The 27,898-nt window shown below is 45.0% G+C and overlaps 1 protein-coding gene across 1 annotated transcript in view; it reads right to left on the bottom strand.

Annotated features, from left to right (window-relative positions):
- Positions 1-20,843, bottom strand: part of MDH1 (malate dehydrogenase 1) — a 30,600-nt gene extending 9,757 nt beyond the window's left edge. The window contains exons 1-4 of the mRNA XM_068232367.1: positions 20,719-20,843; positions 3,701-3,799; positions 3,498-3,594; positions 599-774 (exon numbers count right to left, since the gene is read on the bottom strand). Of these exons, the coding sequence (XP_068088468.1) occupies positions 599-774; positions 3,498-3,594; positions 3,701-3,799; positions 20,719-20,721 (375 nt within the window). The 5' untranslated portion in view covers positions 20,722-20,843. The remainder of the gene's footprint in view (positions 1-598; positions 775-3,497; positions 3,595-3,700; positions 3,800-20,718) is intronic.
- Positions 20,844-27,898: the final 7,055 nt, after the last annotated feature.

Genomic DNA, 27,898 nt, shown 5'->3' with positions numbered 1-27,898 from the left:
CGTGAACTGACATGGAAAGGCCGCTCGATGGAGCGGCCGTTTCCATGGTAACCCGCAGATGACCAGTTTACGCCAATCGGCGTTAGCTGGTCGTCAAGAGGTTAAAAACAATCGAAAAAATGATTTAAACAAACATTTGGAAAAAAAAAATCGAAAGATTGATCGAGATTCAGATCAGACATGTTGGAGAAAAACAAGTTTTGGCAGGTAAATTAGCAAAAACAATTGTATTGTGTGTTCCTAGCATAAGGAGTCGGGAGTCATTTTGGGTACCTGGAGTCAGAGTCGGTTTCATAAACTGAGGAGGAGTCGGATGTTTTGTACGAACTCCACAGCCCTGGTTTCACACAAAAAACAAAAACAAAAACCCAAAACACATTTTTGCCAGTGCCCATAAATAAAGCATAGTACTGAAAACACTTCAGAATAGAATCCCTCGGGCGACATTTTGTGGATGAGGCTGCCAGGCTAACAATGTGTTCAGTCACCATGGCAGGCGATGTGTGGTGCACAATGGAGCGTGGGAGAAAACCATGCAGTCAAGCAGTGTTTGAGCGTATCACTAGGTATTCCCTAAACGCACACTGCCTCCACTCACCTTTACAGTCTTTTTGGCATACTTTTCTAGAGCAGCACCCTGAGATTTAAATATTTTCACATTGGCCTTCAGCAGGTCTTTTCTTTCCATGCCCTCCCTCCTTGGCATGGAGCCCACCAGGATAGCAAAGTCCAGGTCTTTAAAGGCCACTTCCTCCTTGTCTGTGGCCACCACCTCTGCAAAAAGAAAATAGCGCCAATCACCATGAGACTTTGAATTTTACTGTTTGTGAGCAACAATTAGTATTTCAACCAACTAGGCATTCAAAATACAGTCTAACACACTTGTGTGCCTCTGTGCATTTTCCGCCATGTGCATTAGTCGAATATTGATATTGCTGAAAAATGCACAGGAGAGCTTTCAAGTACTACTGTCAACCAAGGATTGGCGAACTATTACACTGGCGCTTTATAAAATGGGCCCCTATGGATGTACACTACACATCCATCCACTGCTGGTGGACTTGGACATACATAAATGCTGAACTTCAAAACAGCATAAAAAAAATTGTGAGCACAGTTTCAATGTCTTTCCAAGTTAAAAGTAACCTTTAATCCTGAGATAAGAACACTGCGTGAAAACACTGTTCTAGAAACGCCAGTCACTTTTTACCCATTATTCAAAGAAGAGATTACGGTACTCTGAAGAGTCCAAATGTCATTACGCACCTAACGGTATGTTCTGTCAGTGAGCCATTGTATAGGATTCATGTAGCGGAAAATGATCAGGGCAGTAAAGACATCAAGGAATCATCTGTAACCAGACTGTTTATTCTGCTCTCCAGGTGCTATGGGTAAAAGGGGATTGTGCAACTATTTCCTTACATGGCTGGCCTCACGCAGTGCACACAGAACATATGCAAAACGCCAAACTTTCTCAATTTATGGCACCTGTACAGTAATAGTTACACTGGTAATTACCCACTTCTCTATAGAACTTACCTACATGTTCATTCTAGACCAGGGGTGTGTAAAGTTTTCCTCAATCTGGCTTTTTTTTGTAGAATGTGGGCCGCTCTACTATGTGTCTCTCCAGAATGTAGTGTGACGGGAATGACTGGGTGTAACTCACAAATCACTCATTCCACCCGCAATCCCCATGGCAACTGTGTCATGTGACCCTATATATAGTGTAGTGAATAAGCCGCAGCACCTCTGACGTCATGAGAGACTGCTGAGTAACCAGGGCAACAGGACGCGAGAGGAGGAGAGCCCAACGAAAGGAGTCCACGTGGGAACAGGGCTAAGTTACTGCGCCCCTTACTGTGGACACTGCCTGCCACTTCTCTCCTGGGGGTGCAAGATCCGCCATTTTGTCTGCTGCCCCGGGGAATCCCCTGATAGGTGCCGATGTAGCCCCAGGGGTTCGTAGGCCCCAGGTGGAGAAACACTGCTCTAGTATATACACACGGTACTACAGCTGTATATTGGAATGTAGCACCAGCCATCCCGAAGATTATCCTAGCTTTTTTTTTTTTTTTTGCAGAATTCTGCCCAAAGCATTCTACGACCAACTGTATTGGTTTTGAAGTGGCTTTAGAACTGAGGCTTGGTTCACAGAAGAACGTTGCGGTGCTGCGGTATAAAGTCTTATAACGCAGCTTACCACAATGCTATTAAAAGTCTATATGCCACTCACAGTGCGACGTTATATTGTAACATGTAGCGCATTACCTCTAAAAGCACACATTACCAGGTACAGAAAAGCCTGTATGCTTTACTGTACCTACTTAATGCAACAGTAATGCAGCACTAATCTGCGGTACCACTTTTTGTTGCGTTGTATGTTGCAACTTTACAACACAACATCCCTACTGTGGCGTACGAGCTAACTGCCCACCGGTAGACTTGGGCACTGGATACAGTCGGTATATGGCTGATCCTGCTGCAGAAGGCCTGGCCGCGTAAAGATATTGCCGCCTGTGATAAAATTCAGAAAGTAAGCAAGTCGGGGAGAATAAACGTGGGCTAAATCATTTATGAATGAATATAGGGAGGGGGGGAAAGAAAGAAAAAAAAAAGCCATTTTATTCACTGTTATTATGGATACAGTTACTCTAAATAATTTGTACCAGAATAACTCCTCCATAAAATCACACCAGCTGTTATAGTCTTTACTGCCCCCCATGACTTGTCTTTCTATAGCATACCTAACATACCAATGTTGTCTAACTGCTGCATATTGGGACACCTCACAAGTGCTTCCATCTTGGAGATGCTTTGATACTGTGGTCTAATAATTTGGCTCTCAAAGTTGGTGAAACACCACATCTTACAAAATTAAGGGTGCATACACAACATTCCAAATTTAGTTGGCCAATCACTGGCCAATTTTTCCACTTCCATGTAGTAGGAAGGATTACCTACGCAATCTGAGCATAGTATACAATCTGTTGGCCCTCATGCTACATGGAGGAGGTAAAAATGGGACATTAAAAAAGGAATGAGTGCACCAGGTTTAAGTGTTCACTTGCTGCCTTATATTGCCCACCCAAAGATACGTGCCATTGTAACAAGAATTTATACGCTTAACTTGTCAGGGGTTTTAATATTGTGGCTGATTGGTGAATACCAGTCAAGGGATCAGGACTCAACCTGATAACTGCAAAACCAAATACATGGGTATCAAAAAACACACATCAAATGTAGTATATCCCAGTCAAGACGGAACATAATGGAACCAATGTAGCCGAGATCCTGGCAGTAGATATAAAAAAAAAAAATAAAAAAAGTTTCCTATGTGTTGGACTGGTTAATTGCATATGGGCCAATAGCGAGCAATCGCAAGGGGACAGGCAGCCATGTGACACCATCTAGAAGCTGCTTATCTGGAAATGGGTTTCAAAGTGTCATCCCATCGCTTCTTCATGGTCTGTTGAGCAGACAGCTGTCAGCCTTACCTGTCAGCAGAGGCAGAGCACAGTCCTGAAGCTCCATTACAACTCCTCCCAGTACTCCCATCATAGGTGTAATATCCAGGAGAACAAGTGCCAATGGCTGTAAAGATAGTGAACGAAAATACATTTCAACACATTTGTGACTTCAAAAAAGAGCTTATGCTCTGTACACTGTAGCACAGTATATGCAGCCTCTAACCATTTACCTGATCTTTGCCGAAGACATCGCCTTTAGCAATTCCATACAGTAGGGAATAGGCAATCTGGCCTGCAGCTCCAGTCACCAGGACTCTCAAAGTACTAACCTGAAACATAATGACAGACAGTCAGCAGTTTTTTCAGCACAGGAAATGACAAGCTGCAGTAATACTGAATCACTAAGTTAGCTCTGCAACTGAATTATCCACAAAAACTTATGTTTGACTGAAAACCCCAGCACATGACGCAAAAAAGTATTCTGCTCCAGTGGGGAAGGTAGTAACAGACAGACTTAAAGAAGTCTAGGCATTAAAGAATACCTTTAGGGGAAGGGCAGTGAGAGTTCCTGGGGCCCCAGGCTGGCTTGTGCACCATTATTGTTTTTAATTTTATTGTAGATTCCCATGCAGTTTAGTTAGGAGGGGGGCAGATGAGAGGGTATATCCTGCACGCTGGTGCCCCCTGCTAGCCATATAGCCATTGTCTATATGCAACTGAAACCCTCTCCAATTACTAGCTGAGTAGCTCAGCTTCTGTTTGAATTAATCACTGCAGACTAGGTGTCATGTGTATGTGCACTTCTTGATTGGCTTACAAGCAGCCTGCAGGCTTTATATAAGCAGCAGAGAACTGTCTGGGAAGTGAGTATCTCCTGTGTGTTTGGTAAGTTTTAGGGGAAGAAAGGGCACAATTTGCACACTTACCCAGGTAGAAGGCTTACCAGTCCCACTTCTCGCTGTTCCTCTGCTGGGTACACCCAAAAACAACAAGCGCTTGCTGACGGCTCATGCAGTGAGGGCTGGTGCACACCAAGAGCAGTTCTGAGCATTTTTTAAAACTAACTGCGGGGAAAACAGCTTCGCTAGTGAAACTAAATAGGATGGTGCACACCAGAGCGCTTGTTTTTTCCCCCAAACGCAAACTTTGAGATGTCTGAGGTGTTTCTGCCTCAATGTTAAGTATAGGAAAGTGGAAAAAGGCTCTGAAAACGCTAGATTAGAGCAGTTTTCCAAGAGTTTTTGTTACAGAAGCTGTTCAGATACAGCTGTATTGTAACAAAATATAAAAAAAGACACTACACAAAAACACTAAGCATGTTTAGAAAATCTCTAAACAGGCCTAGAATCGCTCTGAGAAAAAAAGAGAAAAAAAACAAAAAACCCCACAACTCTTCAAAAACCTCTAGCGTTTGTGGATCCGCTAGCGGTTTTTTGTGATCACCAGCCCTAACACTGACCCACTCAGACCTCAGCTTGTTCTGACAAAGCCTATTGTTCCACATTACAGAGTGATTAGTGCGCGCATGCAAAGCAGAACAGACACGATCTGGCTCTGCTTTTTACACAAACCTGAGCGGGATTGGTGCTACTGGAGCAGTGCGGATGCACTTCGGGGGGGGGGGGGGGGGGGGGAAGATTCCAGCCCTGGATCAGCATGGCAGAGCAGGATGGTGGGGAGGCCTCCGCAGGATCCCTTCTCTTGAAGTATCTAAGCTGGTCATAGGAAAACCTCACAGGTTTCTTTAAGATCCAGTTCCAGGAGTTTCTTCAGTTTGGAACGGTGGATATGGTCATTGAGGTGCAAATTAATGGAACAGATTTATGCAAATTTATGCAGCAAAAAAAATAAAAAAATAAAATAAAATAAAAAGGGACCAAATACCACCACAGCAGGATTCGGTAGGTCAGTTATACATCTGAATACATTTGCATTAAAAAAAACAAAAAAAAAAAAACCTAATCCTGGATCAACTCAGGTTTGCATCTCCCTGACCATTACCAGTTGTGACCAGAAACCTCTACGAGAAGCCATGGAAATCTAGCCTTTTAGATGTAGCATAAAGCCTTACCTCTTGCTCCTGAATCATCATTGGTGAAGGGAAAAAAAAAAAAAAAAAAAAATGGACTGCGCCACAGTATTATACTGTGCTAGCCTAGCCACATTTAAAAGTAAGAAGTTTTAAATCAGGAAGATATCTAGCAGGAATAGAGTCTGTAGAACGCTCATTAGCCAAAAGCTTTACGCTTTTTCTTTGAAGTTGGACAATAAATGGTATCATCCAGATTCAAAAAAAAAAAAAAAAAAAAAAAAAAAAAAAAACTTATTTTCTCTGCACAAGTACCTCACTTGTGTGGTGGGGGATTTGGACAACTCAGGCTCCCTCCTTGCCCAAAAACAGTGTCTGACAATGGAAGGCAGCTTTGCAAACAAACTACGTACAACGAATGCACAACGTTTTGTGGCCAGCAAAGAAGAGGTTTCACATGCTATGCATAAAAAAGGCCCCGATATGGTTCAAAGTGAATTTTTTTGGCTTAAAGCAGGTGCTAAAAAAACAAATACTATAGGTTTAGAGGATACCTGCATGCCCAGCAGTGCAAGTAACAAACACGGAGCTCAGCCAAGCACTTCTGTACCTTGGAGAGGGGAAGTTAGGTTGAGATGAAGACTATTGGCCGTCTCAAAAGTGAGAAGACAACAGGAACTGCGCAAGTTTTACCAAATAATCAGTCGCTATTCTTGAACGATACCAAATAGGCATTGCCATTTGTAACACTAAAAAGGTGCCCATACATCAGGCGACTTTGGCGGGCGATCGAGCAAGCATCATGATTATGCAATTGGTTTAAAATTGGTGCTGCCAAGTGCAGGCCCAACTGACAATGCAACCAATTTCAGGCCTAAATTGGTTGTTCGGGTGTGCAAGATGTCGGGCCAAAGTTGGTTGATTGGGTGTGTGGCACTACAGCGGCCGATTTCGTAACAAAGCAACAAAACCCCTGCCGCCACCCCCTTCTAATGTATAAAAGGGCCACCCTACTCAGTGTGGTGTCAGTCTCCGGGTGGCTCTTCCATCAGCTACATACACACTGGCGGCAGCACATAGCGTGCGAGGTCATGTGCATAGCGCCGCCAGTGTGTATGTGGAAGAACCACCTGGAGACTGACCGGCACCACACGGAGGCTGACACAGGACATGTATAAATGAACTCATGGGGGGCATATTATAAATTAGGGGGCAGCGGCGTGGCGGACTCTGCCATTTCCCTGCTGAAATCGGACGGGAATCCGTCCTACAGTATATGGGCAGCTTTGACAAAGACAAATGTATCTAATCAGATTAGAGATTAATTTATCTGTGGAATCTGCCCATAATCTCCTGATGTATGGCTACCTTAAAGGGGTTCTGTGGGGTTTGGTAAGGATAAAAAACACCACTTACCTGGGGCTTCTATCAGCCCCCTGTAGCAGTAATGTCCCACACAGTCCTCCGATCAGCTGTTCTCCGCTGCCGGCCTCTGGCATTATTAGTCTGGCATCGCCGAATAATGCACGCTGCCGTTCACGTCCTTTGAAGCTTACTGAGTACAAGGTTTTCTTGTACTGTGCCTGCGCAGTAAGATTCTGATGAAGCAGGCAAGAGCGAGCAGGCCGCGGAGCCACAGTTGGACAGCGTGACGCGCTACACCGGGGCCAGCGGCGGGGAACGGCGGATCAGAGGACGACGGTGGGGGTCATTACTGCTACATGGGGCAGATAGAAGCCCCAGGTAAGTGGCGGTTTTTATCCTTAGGTTCCCCCACAGAACCCCTTTAACCATCTGTGGTGCTATACAAATATTTACATACAGATAAGCAAGTGCAATATGGAACAAGGTACAGCTGCGTAGCACATCTTGAGCCAAGTATACATAAATGGATCAAAGTCTCTTTCCCTCAAAATGCAAGAATACAAAAATGAATGTACTGGCATCTGTAGTATTCATTTCTAGTGTGTGATTTGCAACACCTGTAAGAAATGGGAGCCTTTGTGAACAGAGAAACTCCAGTCATATACTGTAGTTACATGCAGTTTTTTACTTTCAAGCAAGTGGTTTTAGCAGGTATTGTAGCTGGATAACATACTATTAAACTGCAAGTACCATAGGTCTTCAATTAACAACTTATTTTACCCCATATAAAGTATATTGTGCAACATGGTATTTGTACACAAGTTCCAAACTGTTTAGAAATTGATAGGCACAGAATATGTCCACAAATATAGCTGAGAAAACATGTTAAAGTACTTTTACTAATTAAATGTCATACCTATTGAACAGATGTCCAAGTGTGGTCTCCAGGCCGCACTCCCCCACAGTATAAACTGAGGTGCAAGGTCAGTCCGCCTGAGCACCAGGTCGGACACTGAGTATAAAGTCCACAAGGACTAGCACATTCAGGGATTTCTTCCAAAACCCATAGAAATCTTTATTACAAAATCTTCAATATCAAAACATTAAAATATGTTTGCCGTCACAGGGACAATCGAGCAATACGATAACCGCCAAACACAGTCAATGTCCATCAAAAGCCTAGTCCCACTTTACTTGGCTTGAAGACAGGCTGTATGCCCGAAACAGCTCTTGGTCAGTGTCTGTCGCCGTGATGTTTGGACTTTCTATATGATGGTGACCTTTGTCTACCAGACGGCTATAAATACCGGTACTCTGTCTGCTTGGGGACTAGGCTTTTGATAGACATTGACGGTTATATTGCTGGATTGTCCCTGTGACGGCTCACATATTTTAAGGGTTATGATAGTGGAGATTTTGTAATAGGCATTTCTTCCAAAACTCAGAAATCTTTGAGTGTGCTGGTCCTTGTGGACTTTATACCTATTGAATAATACTGAGTTTAATGCATGAGGCAGCAGTAAGGACTCGTTTCCACACCAAATCCACAGTTTCCCCGCAGGCAAATGGCGTGGGGAAAGCTGCCAGAGGGTAAAATGGCGCCACCTGCTGAACTGCTTGCGCTAGCGATTTGGCTGACATTGCCATCCGAAAAGGTGTGGGAGGCTGCGAATCCCATAGTCGTGCATGGCACGGCTGATGGGATTAGTCTGCGTAGCCGCAGACTCTGAAGTGCCGCTGTGTGTCTCGCAGACGCATGCGGCTTAAGTGGAAATGGGCTCTAAAACTATGCTACACAGACAGTGCATGGCAATTTTAGCAGTGCAAATGGCAGGAGGGGGGGGGGGGGTGTGCTGCACTTCCTACCTCCACCCATTAGAGCAGCCCCCTCAAACATCTTCAAGTAGGCACTCAAAACTCGCCTTTTAACTCTGGCCTACCACCCCTCACTGGTGCTCCAAACCTGCAGCTGAACTCTGGTCTCCTACCTTTCGTGTCCCTACCTCTCCCTCTAGATTGTAAGACTTCGGGCAGGGTCCTTTTGTGTCCTACCTGATCATGCACCTCCATTACTGAGCACCCATGCTATGAATTTTTGAGTGGACTCAACTTGAGTAATCTCCATGCTCCCATCCAGTGACTGACTAAGCATTACCTTGTACTCATCCTGTGCTGCGTGATCTGGATTTTCTTGTATTCCTGTATTGTCATATTGCTGTTTGTCACCCCTAAAATTGTCTGTAACTAAAAGGAGACACCCAAGCTGTAAAAATAAATAAATAATCCACTTACCTGGGGCTTCCTCCAGCCCGTAGCAGCCATCTTGTGCCCCCGCCGCAGCTCCGGTGGCTCCCGGTCTTCCCTTTCCAACGTCATCAGGACGTCCTGATGACGTCAGAAAGACCACTTGACCAGCGCAGTGGAGCGCAGAGACCGACCCGGAACCCGACCTGGGAGGTCGGCTGCGCCAGCGGAGAAGACCGGTAGCCACAGGAGCTGCGGCGAGGACACAGGACGGCTGCTACAGGCTGGAGGAAGCCCCAGGTAAGTAGATCTCTTTAACAGCTTGGATCACTCCTTTAACTAATGTACAGCGCTGCGTACTATGTTGGTGCTTTATAAATACAATAAAGGATTGTTATTTTAACATGTTATGCCTTGGATGTATCACATTACCATAGCAACATGTGCATCACTCAGGTAATCGGGTAACATGCACTGGCCCCGTGCCGTTAACACCAGTGCTTTGAACTTTCCATGCAAACAATTGTAACACTTCTGCATGCATCAGGCCCCATTTTTTCTAATAGCTCAATGATGGGTCCAAAGCCTTTTATTTTATCCATCTCATCCTCTATTCATGCAGTTTGTTGTTTTTTCTACTTGCTTGACTGGAAGGGAGGCAGTTTGGCAATCACCCATATCACTGCCGTAGAGATTTGTGTTGCCAGGGATGTTAATGTTGTGTGCTTCTGCACTGAAGCTTACAAAACAGTCTGCCAAAGGTATAAAATATGTATTCCTGTTTTTGGGAATAACAGGTGTTCGCATTCTATGCTTCCCTAAGGGTGGGGGGGTGAGAAAACGCATTTGTTTTCCACCTTGTGCATTTCGTTTTTTTCTGTTGCAGACACGTGTGCTCCCAGCCTACGAAAGGCTATCGAAGGTCTGGTCAGGGTCAGTAACAGGTCATCTGTATATTATGAGGCTTTCAGGTTGGAACATACTTTGCAGGATTGCATGTGTTTTTCAAGAGTGCACTACTGAAAAACACATGCAATTCTGCAAAGTGTGCTCCCAGCCTCAAGCTTAGCGTTTTTATCAGATAACTAGAAATGTCCATTTTCCGATGATCCAAAGGAGAAAGCAGGTTGGCACATGCAACTTCCTTGTGTATATATAAAAAAAAAAAAAAAAAAAAAAAAAAAAAAAAAAGCGTTATTTTATCCGGCTGTAGCAAAACAATGCTTCATGCGGTTATAAAAAGTTCCTAGCCGGTCTAGAGGCTGTGGGGTGAGATGAGAGCGATGGACAACCTGATGAACGTTTCGTTCACTTGAGCGTCTGAGGCACTGCACAGACCGGGTAGGAACTTTTTATAACAGCATGAAGCATTGTTTGTTTTGCTACAGCCGGATAAAATAAAGCTTTTTTTTCATATACAAGGAAGTTGCATGTGCCAACCTGCTTTCTCCTTTGGATCATATATTGTCTTGTATCTCTTCATGGGTTTGAGCACACACAGATTATGACAAATTGTATACCAGATCTAGAACCCAGTCCCTCCAGCTAAATCTCAACCCGCAGCGCACTAGCAAGTGTTGTGCCTGTTGCTGTGACTATATTGCAAAATGTCCAATTTTCCCTTATGCTGGGTACACACGTTGAGATTTCCCACGCAAACGATTTCCAAAATGTTCGATTCCATTTCGTTCAATACAGCCGTCAATTTTGCATAATTATGCAAAATCGGCGGCTGTATCGAACGAAACATGTTGGAAATAATCAAATAGATATCGCAACGTGTGTACCCAGCATTAGAGCCCATTCACACTTGAGCGGGAAACCCGTGATTCCTGCTAAATCGCTATTTTTTTTTAAACGCTAGTGCTATTCTAGCCTATGGCAGTGTTCTCACTGCTGCAATTATCAGGGGCTTTTCGTGATTATTGCTAAATGCAAACACGTTACCTGCAGCTTTTTTCTGGAGGGATCGCAATTAGCATCTATAGAACTGCTAATCGCGATCACTTCATAAAACGTACATTTGTCCAGTGATTTTCCAGCGTCAAATCACCCGGACAAAACGCTAGTGTTAATTGCTTGCGTTTTGGGATTTTCTAGTGTGAATGGGCCCTCAACCACTTCAGCCTACAGGCCGTGAAAATAGAAAATCACGCTGCATGTCTATACAGATACGGACTGACTGGGTAATGCATTAGGAACGAAAGGCTGTCACATAGTTTGATGAAAATAAAAAGTATTAACCTACCCAGGTGGCTGAATTCAAAGAAACTCCACATATATTATCAGGCAATGCCACTACACTAGAACGCCCTCCACAAATAATATTCCAGACTACTCAATGAAAAATTAGAGCTACCAGATGTTATTCTCAGTGGGACAAAAAACAAAAAACCAAAAAAAAACCCGAGAAAAACAAAAACCACAACACACTCTCTGCATTGCCTACGGAAACAGTACAAGGTACAGGTTGTCACATCATGGGTCAAACATGCAAGACCATTATGTTTGACTGTTGGACAGTGGGTGGAGCCACACAAATTGTTACTGTACTCCCTGGCATGTGCATTACTGCATAGCTCTGCCCATTGTTAAAGGATACCAGAGCCCAAATTAATGTAAGAAATGGGGAGCAGGCATGTATGGTGAGCTGCCCTGATACTCACTGCTCCTCCCATCTGCCCCTCAGTTCCTCCTAAATTCCCACCGCCACCCTCTTCTTGGACGGCCAGGTCGTGCATCATGTGCACTGGCCTGGCTGCTCTCGTCCTATAGCGCAAGATCGCATCCGGAGCTCTCTGCGCAAGCCATTGTGAGGTCATGCTCCTGCGCACAGCACTCCCAGCCGCAATTATGCGCTGTAGGACGTGAGCAGCCAGCACAGGCACAGTGCTGCCCATAGACTTTCAGTAGTGAAAAAAAAGTTAGCGTTTCTGCCTAGTGTGTTCCTAGCTTAAAGGGAACCTAAACTGAGAAGGATATGGATTTTTCCTTTTAAAATAATACCAGTTACCTGACTCTCCTGCTGATCCTGTGTGTCTAGTACTTTCAGCCACAGCCCCTGAACAAGCATGCAGATCAGGTGCTCTGACTGAAATCAGACTGGATTAGCTGCATGCTTGTTGCAGGTGTGTGATTCAGCCACTACTGCAGCTAAAGAGATCAGCAGGACTGCCCGGCAACTGGTATTGTTTAAAAGGAAACATCCATACCCCCCTCTCAGTTTAGGTTCCCTTTAATAGCAACCGACAACAACAGCAACAAGAGTGTTAACATGTTGAGGCATCTATGCTGTAGTTGTCAAAATTCTTGTGAAATTAAAGGTATTCTAACAGTTTGCCTCAGTATTGCAATAAATACATCTCATACAATAATGACCAAGCAACAGGCTTTCTATAAATAAGCCTCAAAATGTGCACATATTGTCTCTATAGCTTAGGCCTGGTTCACACAAATCTGTACTCGTCAGTTTTCTACCAGTTTTATCAGGCAGAATTGGAATTGTACAGCTTTTGTGTGGACCCAGCCATAGAAAATTCATACAAAACTGATTCCATCTGGAAAAAAACTGACAGGACACAACACCTTTTACATGTTAACCCAGCCAGAGAGAGCTCTTTTACACTACACATCTACATGAGATTCAGAATCCCAATTTTGATGCAATTCCAATTTTTGGTGCAAAAAAAAAAAAAAAAAAAAAAAAAAATCCTGCCCGTTCTGTTCTTTGCTTGTGTTGCTAGCATCAAGTGAAAGTCACAAATCAGAATTGCAATTTGCAGTGTAAACGAAGCCTGGAGGAGAGAAAACTGCTAAGAAGTCATTGGTAATCAGCTGAAGTGCAAAGGTCATTTTAACATGACATTACAAATAGCTTAACTCGCATTTTCTTCACCAACTTTAATTTTGCAGTTGTAAATAAGTTTACCATGATCCATCAAAAAGTAAAAACCATTGGTTTCAGGATTATAATTCACTTTATTACCAGTGAAACAGAAGCATTCTGACAAGTCTCAACACCTCAATTCTGTACTGTGGATTTAGAAGAGCAATTGTGTAATCATATATGTGATATACATGCACACATGAACTGCCACAAAAATGCGTTCTGCAGACTGACCAAATTCAATTGAAAGAAGTTCCTGAACGCACCAGTATATACACCGATATTCAAGCTATGACAGGAAGGAGATCAAAACACACCTGAAGTGACAGGGATATGGAGGATGGCATTTATTTACTTTTAGGCTGCTTACACACGAAGACGTTACAGGCGCACGTTAGTGCGCCTGTAACGCTCCCCCAACGCACAGCAATGTAACACAAGTGGGCTGTTCACACAGCCCACGTTGCGTTACATGTAACGCTGCACGTTCTGCCGAAAGTGCAGCATGCTACGGCGTTAGAGCGGCTATAGCCGCGTTAGACTGTTTGCACATGCTCAGTGGGGGGCGGAGAGGAGGCGGGGAGAGGCAGCTACAGTACCCGCGCACATGGCTACTTAATATTCACTGCCCTGGCGGCCGCTGATTGGCCGGCGGGACCACGTGATGCGAAGTGTCTCGCTCCGCATCACGTGGTCCCGTCGGCCAATCAGCGCCACTCTGGGAGACCTTATATGGATAGAGCCGCCTAACGCGGCTCACTCTACCGTCCTCTCCCGCACCACCATACGTTGCGTTAGGTGCACGTTATGCGACCTTAACGTAGCACCCAACGCAACGTCTTAGTGTGCAAGTAGCCTTAATCTATTTAGGACTGGATCCTCTGGTCCCTTTACATACAGTACCACATTGATCAGGAGCCAATGAAAACTGCTCCTGACTGAGTTAAGATGACGCTCAGCTGTCTAGAGTTTCGAGCTGCAGGTACGCCATTTTGTTTCCTGTGTTCAGGATTGGGCAGAATCAAAACTATGCCGCATCAAGCTTAACCAGTCCCAAGTGTGGCGTAGTTTTAACTACACATGGTCCGAACCAGTTAGGCTTCTTTTACATGGACTGTTGATAGGCAGTGAAATGCCTCTTAAACTCTCACTGGTAACTGCTTGTTGCTGCCTGGTAAATGCTCACTGCTGCCTAGTAACTGATTGATGGGCACACAGCTCAACAGTCTGTGGAAAAGAGGCCTTGAACAGTGCAAATTGCCTGGCTGTCCTGATCAGTAGGGATGATCAATGAGATGCAAATTCTTCCAAAATTATGCAAATTTGTACACACCAATTTGCATAACTGATCATCGCAACTAATCACCTGTCTCAAACTTTTAGCAAAAGATACTAAACAAGCCTGCAGATCAGGTCATCTTGACTCAAATCTGATTGTATTTGCCACCTGCTTGTTTCAGGTGTGTAATTCAGACACAACTAATGCCAGTTAACTGGTTTTGTTTAAAAGGAAATAAATATGGCCTTTCACTTCAGGTGTCCTTTAACCTGTAGCAGACCACGTCGCGCTGATGGGTGTGGTAGCAGCAGCTGCCCCAGGACCGCCTAACGCCGATCAGCATTAAGTCCTGGGGCTTAGTGCACATCTCCTGCTTGGTAAGCGGAGCTCCGCTCCACCTTCAGTCTCCCAGCGGTGATCGCTACTTGGAGACTGTTAGACCATCTATTTACCATGTACAACGCTGCAATCTACAGCAGCGCTGTACTGGGGACAGCCGTGTGACACGGCTGTCTCCTCCAGTCTCCAAAAAAAAAAAAAAAAAAAACATCAGGAGGTGGTCCAAGTTCACCTGTCAGCTGTCTATTTACTGGCCAGGCGCTGGTTAGCGCTCAGCCCAGGCGGGGTACATGCAGCCCCCTCCTGTGGAGTTACATCTGATACGGCCATGCTCAGGTACTGTTTTTAATGACATCATTTGGATTTAAGGGATACCAGAGCCAAAATCAATGAGAAATGGGGAATCAGACATGTATGGCGATTCATCCTGATGCTCACCGCTCCCCTCCGCCTATCCTTCTCCATTCTGCCCATCCGCTGCATGTAATTGCCCTCCAGCACCCTCTTTGGATCCCCAGAGACTGGCATCACTGTGCCTGCCCTGGCCCAGTTGTACACGTCCTACAGAGCGCAACTGTGGCAAAGAGCACTCGGCACATGATGTCATGCGCAGAGTGCTCCCGGCTGCACGTTGTAGGACACAGGCAGCCACGCCAGCACAGTGATGTCCAACTCAGGACGGCTCATCGTTTCTCATATTAATTTTGGCTCCGATATCCTTTAAGGATATACATTTAAATTGAGGGGACTCTAAAACATAAACTACTAGTATGTTAAGCAGGCATAGTTCCCCTGCTGCTACTCTCATCCACCCACCAAGGTTTATCATGTTCACTCAACTACCCCTTTGATCTGTAAACTACACAAAAATAGCCTGAGTCTTCTTTTACACTGCAATCATAAATTCCGATTTTCACCAGATGCTAGAAGAAAAATGCAGAAAAAAAAAAAACCAAAAAAAAAACCACAAAAACAGCGCGCAGGACTTATTAAAAATTGTAATCAAATGTGTAAAAATAAAAAAATTTGCATCAAAATTGGAACGCAATCGCATGAAGTGAAAAAAGCCCTGAAGTTGACTAACATGTCAGGGAGAACAGATCCTTAAGGCTGGTTTCACAGTGGGACGTTACAGGCGCACGTTAGAGCAGCCTGTAACGCAGCCCACCGCACAGTAATGAAAAATCAATGGGGCTGTTCACAGTGCGGACGTTGCGTTACATTGTAACGCTGCGTCACAAGACAACGTACTGCATGCAGTACTTTGGACGCGGCTGAGCCGCGTTAGACTGCTTGCACATGCTCAGTAATGTGGGGGAGGAGCGGAGAGCGGCCAGGCACATGGCTAATTATTATGCACTGCACGTTATGACATGCACTGCACGTTATGACGTGCAGTGTTTACTTCCTGGAGCAGCCGCTCTGTGCGTCGATTGGCCAGCAGGACCACGTGATGCCGCATGCGCACAAGAGTGCGCATCACGGCATCACTGACGCCAGAGTGAGCTGCACAACGCGGCTCACTCTGACGTCCAGATCCAGCACCACCAGGCGTTCCGTTAGGGGGACGTTATGCGACCTTAACGCCCCCTCTAACGCAATGTCCTGGTGTGAAATTAGCCTAAAACACGACAGATTTGAGTGCCACTGAAGTTCCATGAATTGTGTAAAAGGTAGATATGAAAAACTGTATTGCTTCAGCCAACATTTACACAGATGAACCCAAACTTGGATGTTCGGAGTTACCTTCCTCTACATGAACCAGAATTTTGGGCACTAGCTAGTGTAAGGGACCCAACAGAAAACCTCAGAGAACAGTTCTCCAATCACAGCACAATTGCATTGCTATTGGCTAGAGCGTGGGCATTGATACTACAACCTATCTAAAACCTAGCAGTTCAAGAGGGTTCTGTCCACCCAATCACACATGCAAATTTTTCCTATGAGGCTTCATGCAGAGTGCCCTAAACTAGACCAGCGTCAAATTTTGCACAGGACTAAACCACATTCAGCTATTTTAAACTCAATAAGGTAGTTAAACATCAACTTTCCAAGTCTTATTAGCTCTTTGCAAAGTTTACCTCCCATAATTCTGGTCCCTGTAGGACACGGGTGTCTAAACTTTTTAGGCCAAGGGCCATATCGCCAGTCTTGAGATTGCTAGGGGGCTGAACTGGCAAAGTTGAACACAATTTTTACCCAATCCACTGCGCTAAGTACATCTGAGGAACGATATAAAAACAGAAAGTGGTGCGCTGTCTAAAAGACTTCAATAAAACCTAAAACATATACAGACTAGACTGCGCAACATCCCTGATATAAGTCCTGCTTGTATACAAGATGCAATATCCTGAGGTAAATATCAGTACATACATGTCCTTTTATCCAGCTTCTCAGTGGAATAATAGCTTGCTAGTAGTCTTGGTTATAATCACCACCACACCCATGTGACTGGGCACTCACCCTTATCCAATGACCCGTTAAGATGGGTCATAAGTGCTTCTGGGATACTCTCAGGCAATCCCCAGCCTATCATGCTCCACTTTCCACTTATACAGCAGTATCTTCACATGCAGTCCTGCATTTGAGGTGGTAGCAGCCAGGCGTGCAGCTGTTGAGCCGACGGAATGGGGACGAGAATTTGTTTTTGCCCAGCCGGTGGCCACTGCATGGGGGACAGCCCAATAAAAACTCTTTGCCTGTTTGACATCATAGAACATGTGAGCGAGCAATTTTATCATCATATTTAATAAATTGAAACGTTTACGCTATGGGAGGCCTTGTGCTTTACTTTGAGGTGCAATCTCTGAAGATACTGCTGTATACGAGAAAAGTGGATCGGGATAGGTTGGGGATCGCCTGAGTGTATCCCAGAAGCGCTAAGGCCGCATCTTAACAGGGGGTCATTGGATAAGGGTGAGTGCCCAGTCACACGGGTGTGGTGGCAGTGATTATAGCCAGTGGCGGCTGCTAATCAGTGGCCATTACTGCTGCTAGCATAGAGTCAGCTGCTAATCATTGGCTGCTATAATGGTGGCTGATAACCTAACAGGCAAGCAAAGGTGGCCCCTGCATTCTAGCTTCCTCCATTAGGAAGCAAAGCCATGACCCAGGAGTTCCTGGGTGACGTTTTGGCTTCCTATTGGAGGAAGCTAAAAGAGAGGTGGGGGGGGCTCGTTATGGAAATTCTACGAGGCTCACCGACAGCCTCACATAAAGCAGGCTAGCAACAAGCAGATTGTCACTAGCCTGGCGATCTTTTAAGGGGGTCCAGTGTCGCACAGGGGGGCTGGCAGCGGTGGTACAGTGATTCAGAGGCATGTCATTGTGCACGCGACATGCCTCTGGGTCCTGTTGGGCCTCTTTCCCTCGGACTGTTGAGCTGTGTGCTCATCGAGCAGTAGCCAGACAACAACGAGCAGTTGCGAAAGTTTGAGAGGCATTTCCCTGCCTATCAGTCCGTGGAAAAGAGGCCTTAGGATTATTGTGTGCCACCTCGGGTTCTCTGAGAACTTTAGAGGTCACCAGAAAAGGCTCGGCAGGCCGCATTTTGCCCCCAGGATGGACTTTGGACATGCCAGCTGTAGAAGAAACAAATGCAAGTCAAATAGTACAATTTAGTATTTATAGCGCCAACCTCTTCCACAGTGCATATTCATGTCACTAACTGTCCCTCAGAAGAGCTCACAATCTATTCCCTACCATAAGCATATGTCCACTGTAGTCTAGGGCCAATTTAGGGGTAAGCTGTATCTGTTTGTTTTGGGATTTGGGAGGAAACCAGCATGCCCAGAGGCAGGGAACACACTAAGCAGAAACTCTAGCGCTGCGTAAAACGCAGCATTCATGCGTATAATGTTAAGTCAATGAGATGCATGAAAATATGCATGTGTAGGAGCTCTTTAATACGAGTTTTTAAAATTCTGGTTTTGTTGCATATTTTCAAAAACACAAAAACGCACATAATGAAAGTCAATGGTGACGCAATGTATTGTGTTTTGTATGAGTTTTTTTTTTTTTTTTAAATAATCAAAAAAAAATCAACCCTATGTCTTCTGATGTATTTCCGCTTCCTGTTGGCTTCCTAGTGGTTTGCATAAGGAGCATATAAAAAAAAAAAAAAAAAAAAAAAAAAAAAAATTTGCATGTGTGGGAAGAAAACTCACAGAAAACAGAAGTAAAACGCAATAAAAACGCACATGGCATAACATGACTTCACACACTGCCAAGTGTGCACCCAGCCAGTGGAAACCCAGACAGACACAGGGAGAACATAGACTCCTGGCAGATAGTGGCCTGCCTGGAATTCAAACCAGGGACCGAGCGCTGCAAGGCAAGAGTACTAAACACTACACCACCATGCTTAGATCACATCTCTAATATAAAACAGGAAAAAAAAATTAAATGGAGGGGGACCACAAGGTTAGCAAAAAGAACAAACATGTAGAAACATAACGGTTGTGGTCAGCAATGGAACTTGCTGCCATTCGTTTACAATCTGTGGGCACAAGCTGATGTGGGCATTTTTATTATTATCAGCACAATAGATGAGAAGTTCTGCAGGCTGCAAATTGCAGTGCTGGTCTCTTGGTAATGTGCCAAACATCCTAAACCAGAGGTGCCCACACTTTTTCAGCTTGTGAGCTACTGTAATCAGGGCCGGGCCGAGGCATAGGCTGGAGAGGCTCCAGCCTCAGGGCGCACTGTAGGAGGGGGCGCAGAATTCATTCAGCTGTCATTCCTAATTGTGTTTGAAGCAGAAAGAAATAAGAAAAGGGGATACATAGCAGTGACTGCAAGCCAGATAACTAGATATTAAGGTGCTGGGGAGGTTGTGTGCCCTGTGGCGCCTTAGTCTAATAGCAATCAGTGTTTGATGGCTGGGGTGGGAGGGATGGAGGGGCGCACTTTGGTGTCTCAGCCTTGGGTGCTGGAGGACCTTGTCCCGGCTCTGACTGTAATAAAATAGCAAGTCGCAATGATCTTCCAATGTACAATTTTAGAAGCATACACAATGGAAAATGTAGTGATGTCAGGATCTACCATAAAGTCCTTTACTGGTAGATCACCATCTACCCAAAGCCTCATCTACATGGTACAATTCATCAGATCTATTAAGGTGGCCACACGCAATACAACGATCCGATTTTACAGCAATTCGATAAAAACGATTGTATCCCCCAAAAATGTTGAAAGCTTTTTTTTTCCAATCGACTGAAAAATCCGATAGGATTTCCCAGTTTCTTTGATTTTTATGGATCCGGAATGCCAGATATTTTTCTTCAATCTTTCTAAAGATCATATGGTGTGTGTTAGATTGTCAGTTTATCAATATACACACCCTAGCAATTTTCTCAGTTTGCAATCATTTTTATCATAATTGGGGAAAAAATGTAACATATGTGTGTGTGGTACATTGGTCATATTTTTGAAATGTTACAGTCAGAAAAAAAATGATTGCAATTCCTAAATTGAATTGTATAGTGTATGACCACCTTTAACCTCAACACACACCATACAATCTTGGTTGTACAGATTTACCAAATCTATGTAGTATAAGGGCCAACAGATTGAAAATACCTTGATTGATTGATTGATTGATTGATTGATTGATTGGATAAGCTCTTATACTACATAAAAGTGGTAAGATTGAACAACCAAGATTGTATGGTGTGTGTTGAGCCTTAGACAGATCTATCTAACCAGTCCAATCGAATTGTTAGATTTTGCAATAGATTTTGGGTACTTATCAAATCAAAATCTATCGCAAAATTGATCTGAAACAATTTGAATGTCTACACACGATGCAATTTCTTTTTAGATCTATCTAATGGAAAATTGTACCACGGTTGATGAGGCTTTATGGGCACCCCTGTCATAAACAGAGGCTTCCATTGAAGCACTGCAGCTTTCCTATACACTAGCCTAGAACAGGGCCATAAAGCTGCCCATATACCATATATATATATATATATATACGCCTCGGAGCACACCTGGCAGACAGCCAGTCTAAAGCCTCTGCGGCATGAATTACAATGAAAGCCGGTATAAGCTGCACCGAGGAGCCTACAGGCTAAGCTATAGCATTAGCGGAAGCTATACTAACCATTGCGAACGTTAGCTGCTGATAGGCAGGAAAGCCGGGAGGAGGAGGCGATGGAGGGAGGCGACTTTCTTCTCTCAACGTTCTGTCAAAAGTGTCTCCAGGTCACCTCTATCTACTAGATGTAGCAAAGGACACACGTGACTCACACACCCCCTTTTCCGCTTGTGTCTGGTGTGATGGGGTCCTGTAGTCTCTTTCAGCAGACTCTCTGCGGGGCTACTACGCTGAAACCGAGCTCACTAAACTACACTACCCGACATGCCCCGCATTACCCGGGTAGTGTATCACTCCGCAGGCAGAATCAAGGCAACGCTCCTCTTCCCGCGTGATTAAACGCGAAAAGGAAGTTTAAAAATAGCAATGATTTAGCTCAGATTTTAGCTGTGATGTAAAAAGGTCTGATCTGAGCTGAAATGTATTTTTAATCCCTCTGCAAAGTAGTGTAGTAGATCTGCAAAGTAGTGGCGCTTCCCCCACTAATTCTGTTTCCTAAACAAAATATACATATACTACTGGACACAAAATACAAAAAAAAAAAACTAAAATCTAAAGGGAAATCAAATTATTTGTTCATCTCTGTAGCTGTATAATTGACTTCAGAGATATTATAAAATTATATTTCTTATACACAGGCTCTTCATAATAAATAGCCTATTTATGAGGGATCTTTTCTTTCATTTATTCTCAGTTTGGTTAGTTGGTATTTCGCACCTGTATGTATTATGATACATCTGGTGAGCCTACAAAATAGATTCATTCTCTTAACTGGTATCTCCAATTTTTGGAAAATTTGGAGGTGGCAGCTCCAAGGTCTTGGCTGCGCTCACATATGGTGTTAGATGCTGGTTCTGGGGCCCTGGGCAGTGAGAGTTCCCGGGGCCCCAGGCTGGCTCATGCACCATTGTTTTTAATTATTGTAGTATCCCATGCAGTTTAGTTAGGAGGGGGGCAGATGAGAGGGAATATCCTGCACGCTGGTGCCCCCTGCTGGTCATATAGCCATTGTCTATATGCAACTTAAAGAGGAGCTGTTAGGTATAAGGTCTCAGAGAAAATAAACACATATATCAGTAGCTAAATATTGGCTGTACTTACATTACATATGCATTTCACTGTCCACGTTTGGATTTCACAGAATTTGTATATAGTATATGCAGAGATAGATGCTCCTGACAGCTCATGGCAGGCTCCATGTTTTTCTGTCAAATGTGTCCTCATGTCCTGCCTGCTTCCTGATCACAGATAAGCTCCTACTTGAACAACACAGTGTGCAGTGAATATTAATGAGCCATGTGGCTAGGAACAATAGCTGACTTCTGCAGAGTACTCTGCCCCGAGATTTATCAGTGCTACACAGCTGGACTGATTACACAAGCTTCTGTAACGTCTCATTAGCAGCCGAGGGGAGGGCCCCAGAATGCTTTGCAGTTTAGTATGCGGCTTGCGTCCTTATGGGTCTGTAACAGACTTGCTGATAAGCACACATCAAAGGTAACTGAGATTTTTATCTTCACTAATAGCTTTTGGGCTTCCTTCTAAACTGTTTAACACAGGAGAATAGAGGTTTAAATTAGCTTCTGCAGCCTGACAGTTACTCTTTAAGCCCTCTCCTACTAATTGGCTGACTTGCTCAGCTTTTGCTTGATTATCACTGCAGGCTAGGTGTATTATGTGTGCATTTCTCATTGGCTTATAAGCAGCCTGCAGGCTTTATAAAGCAGCAGAGAACTGTTTGGGAGTGAGGTTCTCCAATTGTGTGTTTGGTATTTTCAATACGTCTGTTGCTATGCAAGGGGGGCAGAGGGAAAATGGAGCAGTGCATGCATGACATCACGTGGCAGGCGGGGGAACGGCATTCTCAAAGAAGTGGGCCGCCACGCTGCCAAGTTGATCCACCAGGCGGATCGCCTGCCAAGCGGCTGTCCCTGGTCAGGGGCCTCTGTACACATGCCTTATATAGACACACACTCACATACAGTATACCCAGCCACAGTCTCTCTCTCTCTCTCTTTCCTAAAGTGAAAAATAGAGGCGGCACACCACTGGCTGCAAAGATGCGTATATTGTGGAACAGAAGCACTACATGTTACGGACACGCAGGTCCTTCATCAGGTGCATAACCTTATGTACCTGATGAAGGACCTGCGTGTCCGTAACATGTAGTGCTTCTGTTCCACAATATATGCATCTTTGCAGCCAGTGGTGTGCCGCCTCTTTTTCACTTTGGTTGTACCTGAGACCGTGTGAGCAATCCGGTCGAGGCTTGGCACGGGCGAATTCCAGGACAAGGTAGACTGGGGCAGCTGCTTCCTTGGAGGTCCATTTTTGTTACTCTCTCTCTCTCTTACCCTGTCTGTGTACACAGGCTAGCTTTAATCATCCTGACAGAAGAGGAAGCAGGAGGGGTGGAGCTACATTCAGCCTGTAACTGCTCCTCCCCTCCCTATATAGTGCATGTGAAAATAACTACAGAGGAGGTAATTTAAAGGTATACTGTAGGGGGGTCAGGGGAAAATGAGTTGAACTTACCCGGGGCTTCTAACGGTCCCCCGCAGACATCCTGTGTTGGTGCAGCCACTCACCGATGCTCCGGCCCCTACGGTTCACTTCTGGAATTTCAGACTTTAAAGTCTGAAAACCACTGCGCCTGCGTTGCGGTGTCCTCGATCCCGCTGATGTCATCAAGAGCGCACAGCGCAGGCCCAGTATGGTCTGTGTCTGCGCAGTACACTCCTGGTGACATCAGCGGGAGCAAGGACACGGGGGTGCAGGCGCAGTGGTTTTCTGACTTTAAAGTCAGAAATTCCAGAAGTGAACTGGAGGCGGGGCCGGAGCATCGATGAGTGGCTGTGCCAACACAGGATGTCTGCGGGGGACCATTAGAAGCCCCGGGTAAGTTCAGCTCATTTTACCCCGACCCCCCTACAGTATCCCTTTAAAGTGTACCAGAGCTGAATAATTGAAAATATTTTATACAAACCTGAGGCTTCTTCCAGCCAGACAAGTGTGACCCCTGCCTCGGTGTTTCATAAACAAATTGCCTTCTTAAAACAGAAGGTATTTGTGATTATTCAAGTTGGAGTGAGCTCTGAGGTGTCCCACGGTGCATCACTACTGAATATGCAAATCATCCTTTTGTTTCCCTGAAAGCTTAAGTGTACCTAAGACGAGGGGGAATAAAAGTTTTATACATACCTGGGGCTTCATCCAGCCCCCTCTACGCAGATCGCTCCCTTGCTGCGGTCTAAAGCCTCCTAGATCTCCTGGTAGCAGCCCCCTTCTCCACGGCCAGTCAGGGCACTGCGCATGTGTGTGTGACCTGGCCATGCGCCCACCCTGCTCCTGTTGCCGGGAGCGTTCTGTGTCTGCGCAAGTGCAGACCACTCCCAGCCTGCGGCGACTGGCCGCGGAGAACGGGGCTGCTAAAGGGAGAGCTAGGAGGCTTTAGACCGCAGCGAGGGAGCGATCTGCGCGGAGGGGCTGGAGGAAGCCCCAGTTATGTATAAATCTTTTGTTTCCCCTCGTCTCAGGTACACTTTTACTCACCTCCAGAACCGCTGAAATGCAATGATGTGTCGGCTTGTTAATTATACAAAGCCACAATAATCCAACATGCATACAGACTGTTTCAGACTGGTTGATCCTCATCAGTGCATGGCATGGAGTAATGTGGCTCTATGGGGAAAACTTGAAACACCAGCGTAACAGATTCCCAAGCAAGTTCATGGTAAACCAGAACTTCTGGGAGTGTGTAAGGGACCATGCCCTTCACGGATGAGGACCAACCAGGACCGAAACAGTCTGTATGAATTTTGGATTATTGTGTCTCTGTACAATTAACAAGTTGACACATTAATAAATATAAATGACAAAAAGGCTCATGCAACAGCACTGCTCTATGTTATGGCGATTAAGAATGAACAAATAGCTTTTTTATATTCTAAATTGTACCTGCTTGTCTCCCGAGAGGGGGCTGCCAAAGAGAGGGTTCATTTACCTGGCTGACGTCCTCTTCCCTCGGCCTTCCAGCCCCCCGACATATCCTGTGTCAAAACACACCATAAAGTATAAGTAGGTAGAGGTAGCCCCCGTTATAAGCAGCCAAAAGTAGCCCGCAGTATTAGAAATAGGTAGCTTTCCTCAATATAAGTAAAAGAAAAAAAAAAAGTTTCCAAATGGGTACTCAGCTTTGGAGAGGGAAGCCTTTGGATCCTCCAGAAGCTTCCCACGTCCTCCATTGGCCCGTTCATCCGCAAAACCGCTTGTCCACGGTTTGTGCATGTGCAGTAGCACGAACGTGCTCGGGCTTCAGAGGAGAAAGCCAAGCCCAATTGGTGCGACTGTGCTTGCGCGAGCCGCCAGTGCAGTAGCAGGGACATGATCAGGCTCGAGGCGTTTTTCCACTGAAGCTCGAGTGGGTCCATGCTACTGTGCAGGTGCACTTCACAGGTTTGCTTTAATGCATATTTAAAGAACAAGCGACACCCATGCTAACCTAGAAATAAAAAAACACATATATAAGTAGATAAATACTAGTTCTACTTACATAACATATGTATTGCGCTAACCACGTAATGATTCCTGTGAATTCTATAAAGTAAAATCCTATTCTAGGAAGTGGCCAACTTGCTAAGCTAACACTGACATCATATCCTCCCTGACTCTTGTTCCCTTACCCCCCCCCCCCTTTTCTTGCTTATTGTGTATTCATTAGCTGCCCTCCTCCCAGGGTCTTCAGACACTCCCACTGAGGTGTGTACTAGGAACTGCACTGTCTTTTTTTTCTTTTCTCCTCCAATCGCTGAGTCACCTCAGCCTTGCTTGTAAACACAAGTGAGCAGAGTATCATGTTTCAGATAGGCTAGGCAGGGAAATAAATGGAAGAGGAGGAATATATTATAGATAAAAAGAACCCCCAGGCCAGCATTCAACTGTTTGGCATTGACTACTAAAGGGCCAGTGCTCCTAAAGTATGTGATAACTCCAAACCATAACAGCAGAAGAAGTTTTGCAAGTTTTGAATGCAGGATTAGCATCTTTATCACTTAATACACTCAGACCAGCTGCTGTTGAAATTTGATTTTTATGATGACAATACCGCTTTAAGTATACTAGTATTAGGGAGTGCACTGAAATTTGTATATAAATAAGAAATACATATTTAATGGAAAACATTGAGACAAAAAGGTCATTTGGGAGGGATGCTGGTCATTTTATTATGTGGGTGGCAGAGTCTCAAAAAGTCTGTTCCTTGTAATAGACCCATGTTTTGTCTCCATTACATCCCCACTATAATGGTGCCCAATTTCACGTCTCCATTCCAAGAGGTTCCCTTTTGTTTGTCCCTCATTAAAGTATCTCCTGTGGTGTCCCCCTTTATAGTGCCTTCAGATATACATTCCTCTATGCCGTAATCCTCTGCAGTGGCTCCTATGTTGTGTGTCCTTAAAGAGAACCCGAGGTGGGTTTGAAGAATATTATCTGCATATAGAGGCTGGATCTGCCTATACAGCCCAGCCTCTGTTGCTATCCCAAACCCCCCTAAGGTCCCCCTGCACTCTGCAATCCCTCATAAATCACAGCCACGCTGCTGACAAACAGCTTGTCAGAGCTGGCTGTGTTTATCTCTATAGTGTCAGTCTGCTGCTCTCCCCGTCTCCTGCAGAACTCCAGTCCCCGCCTGCATCCCTTCCCTCCCTGCTGATTGGAGGGAATGGACGGGGGCAGGGACCGGAGCTATGCAGGAGGCGGGGGAGCAGCTGAGACTGACACTACAGATGTAAACACAGCCTCACAGCAAGGCTGTGATTTATGAGGGATTGCAGAGTGCAGGGGGACCTTAGTGGGGTTTGGGATAGCAACAGAGGCTGGGCTGTATAGGCAGATCCAGCCTCTGTATGCAGATAACATTCTTTAAACACACCTCGGGTTCTCTTTAATTGTAGCCCCTATGTTGGTTCCCCTCATGATGTGCCACCACTATAGTGGCCTCTGCCCTGCTCCCCCAAATTGCAGCCTTTGCACTGTGGCTCCCTGTGCTGTGTTCCTATATAGTGCCACCTATCTAATGGCTTTTATTGTTTTCCCTGGTGGTCCAGAACCCCCCCCCCCCACTTCCTAATAGATTTCCATAATTAGTCAGTATATTGTCCCCCCATGCAGAGATTGGCACTATCATGGTGGTCCCCTGCCTGAACTCCAGTTAACCTCCTCTGCCATGAGTGCCACACCCTGGCTTGATAACATTCAGGACAATCTCGACAGAGAATCTAGTGTGTGTTCAGGTATTCCACTAGGTCACTTTTGATTAGGCACGTTGGATCGCAATAGCGATGCCCAGAACTGGGACAAGGTCCTCCAGCACCCATGGTTGAGACACCAAAGTGCGCCCCTCCATCCCTCCCACCCCAGCCACCCAGCCATCACACACTGATTGCTATTAGACTAAGGGGCGCCCCAGGGCCCCCAACACCTTAATCTCTAGTTATCTGGCTTGCAGTCACTGCCATGTATCCCTTTTTCCTATTTCTCTCTGCTTCAAACACAGTAGGGGAATGATAGCTGAGTGAGTTGTGCACCCCCTCCTACACTGCACCCTGAGGCTGAAGCCTCTCTCGCCTCTGCCCCCGATGCCCGAGACTATTGTTCCCCTTCTACTGCTGCCTGCCGGAAGCTGATCTATCGTATGCTTCCTTACCATAGTCCTTAGAAACAGATTTTGCAGCGTGTAGTTGCATTTTGCCTTTGATGGAATTTAGTATGTTGTAATCATTAAAAAAAAAAAAAAACAGAAACTTTGGCATGATAACGCTCATTATTTTACAACTTTACTGTACATTATAGTGTAAATGTTGGTTTCAAAGACAGCCTACTAAAAACTTTATTTTGTAGCATCTGCTGTGGGGGGTTTTTTTTTGTTCTTTTCTCCTATGCATGTAATCTATCAGATAAATGTTTTTTTTACTTCCACCACTTTTTATGAACACCATGTGCACTATTACTTTTGTTTCATCAGCAGTGAAGACGGGCAGGACAGCCCGGTACAGTCAGAGATTAGTATGGATGTTTCCCCTCAGTCAGTTTAGAAAGGATTCCCTCGTGGAACGTACCATTTTTATTTTGTATGGAATTATGACTCCCCTCTACAGAGAGTGGAGAGGACTGCACGGTTGCTAGGCGA

This window comes from Hyperolius riggenbachi, chromosome 4, assembly GCF_040937935.1.
Source record: "Hyperolius riggenbachi isolate aHypRig1 chromosome 4, aHypRig1.pri, whole genome shotgun sequence".
NCBI classification, from domain to species: domain Eukaryota; kingdom Metazoa; phylum Chordata; class Amphibia; order Anura; family Hyperoliidae; genus Hyperolius; species Hyperolius riggenbachi.
This window is presented reverse-complemented; position numbering and strand designations above follow the sequence as displayed.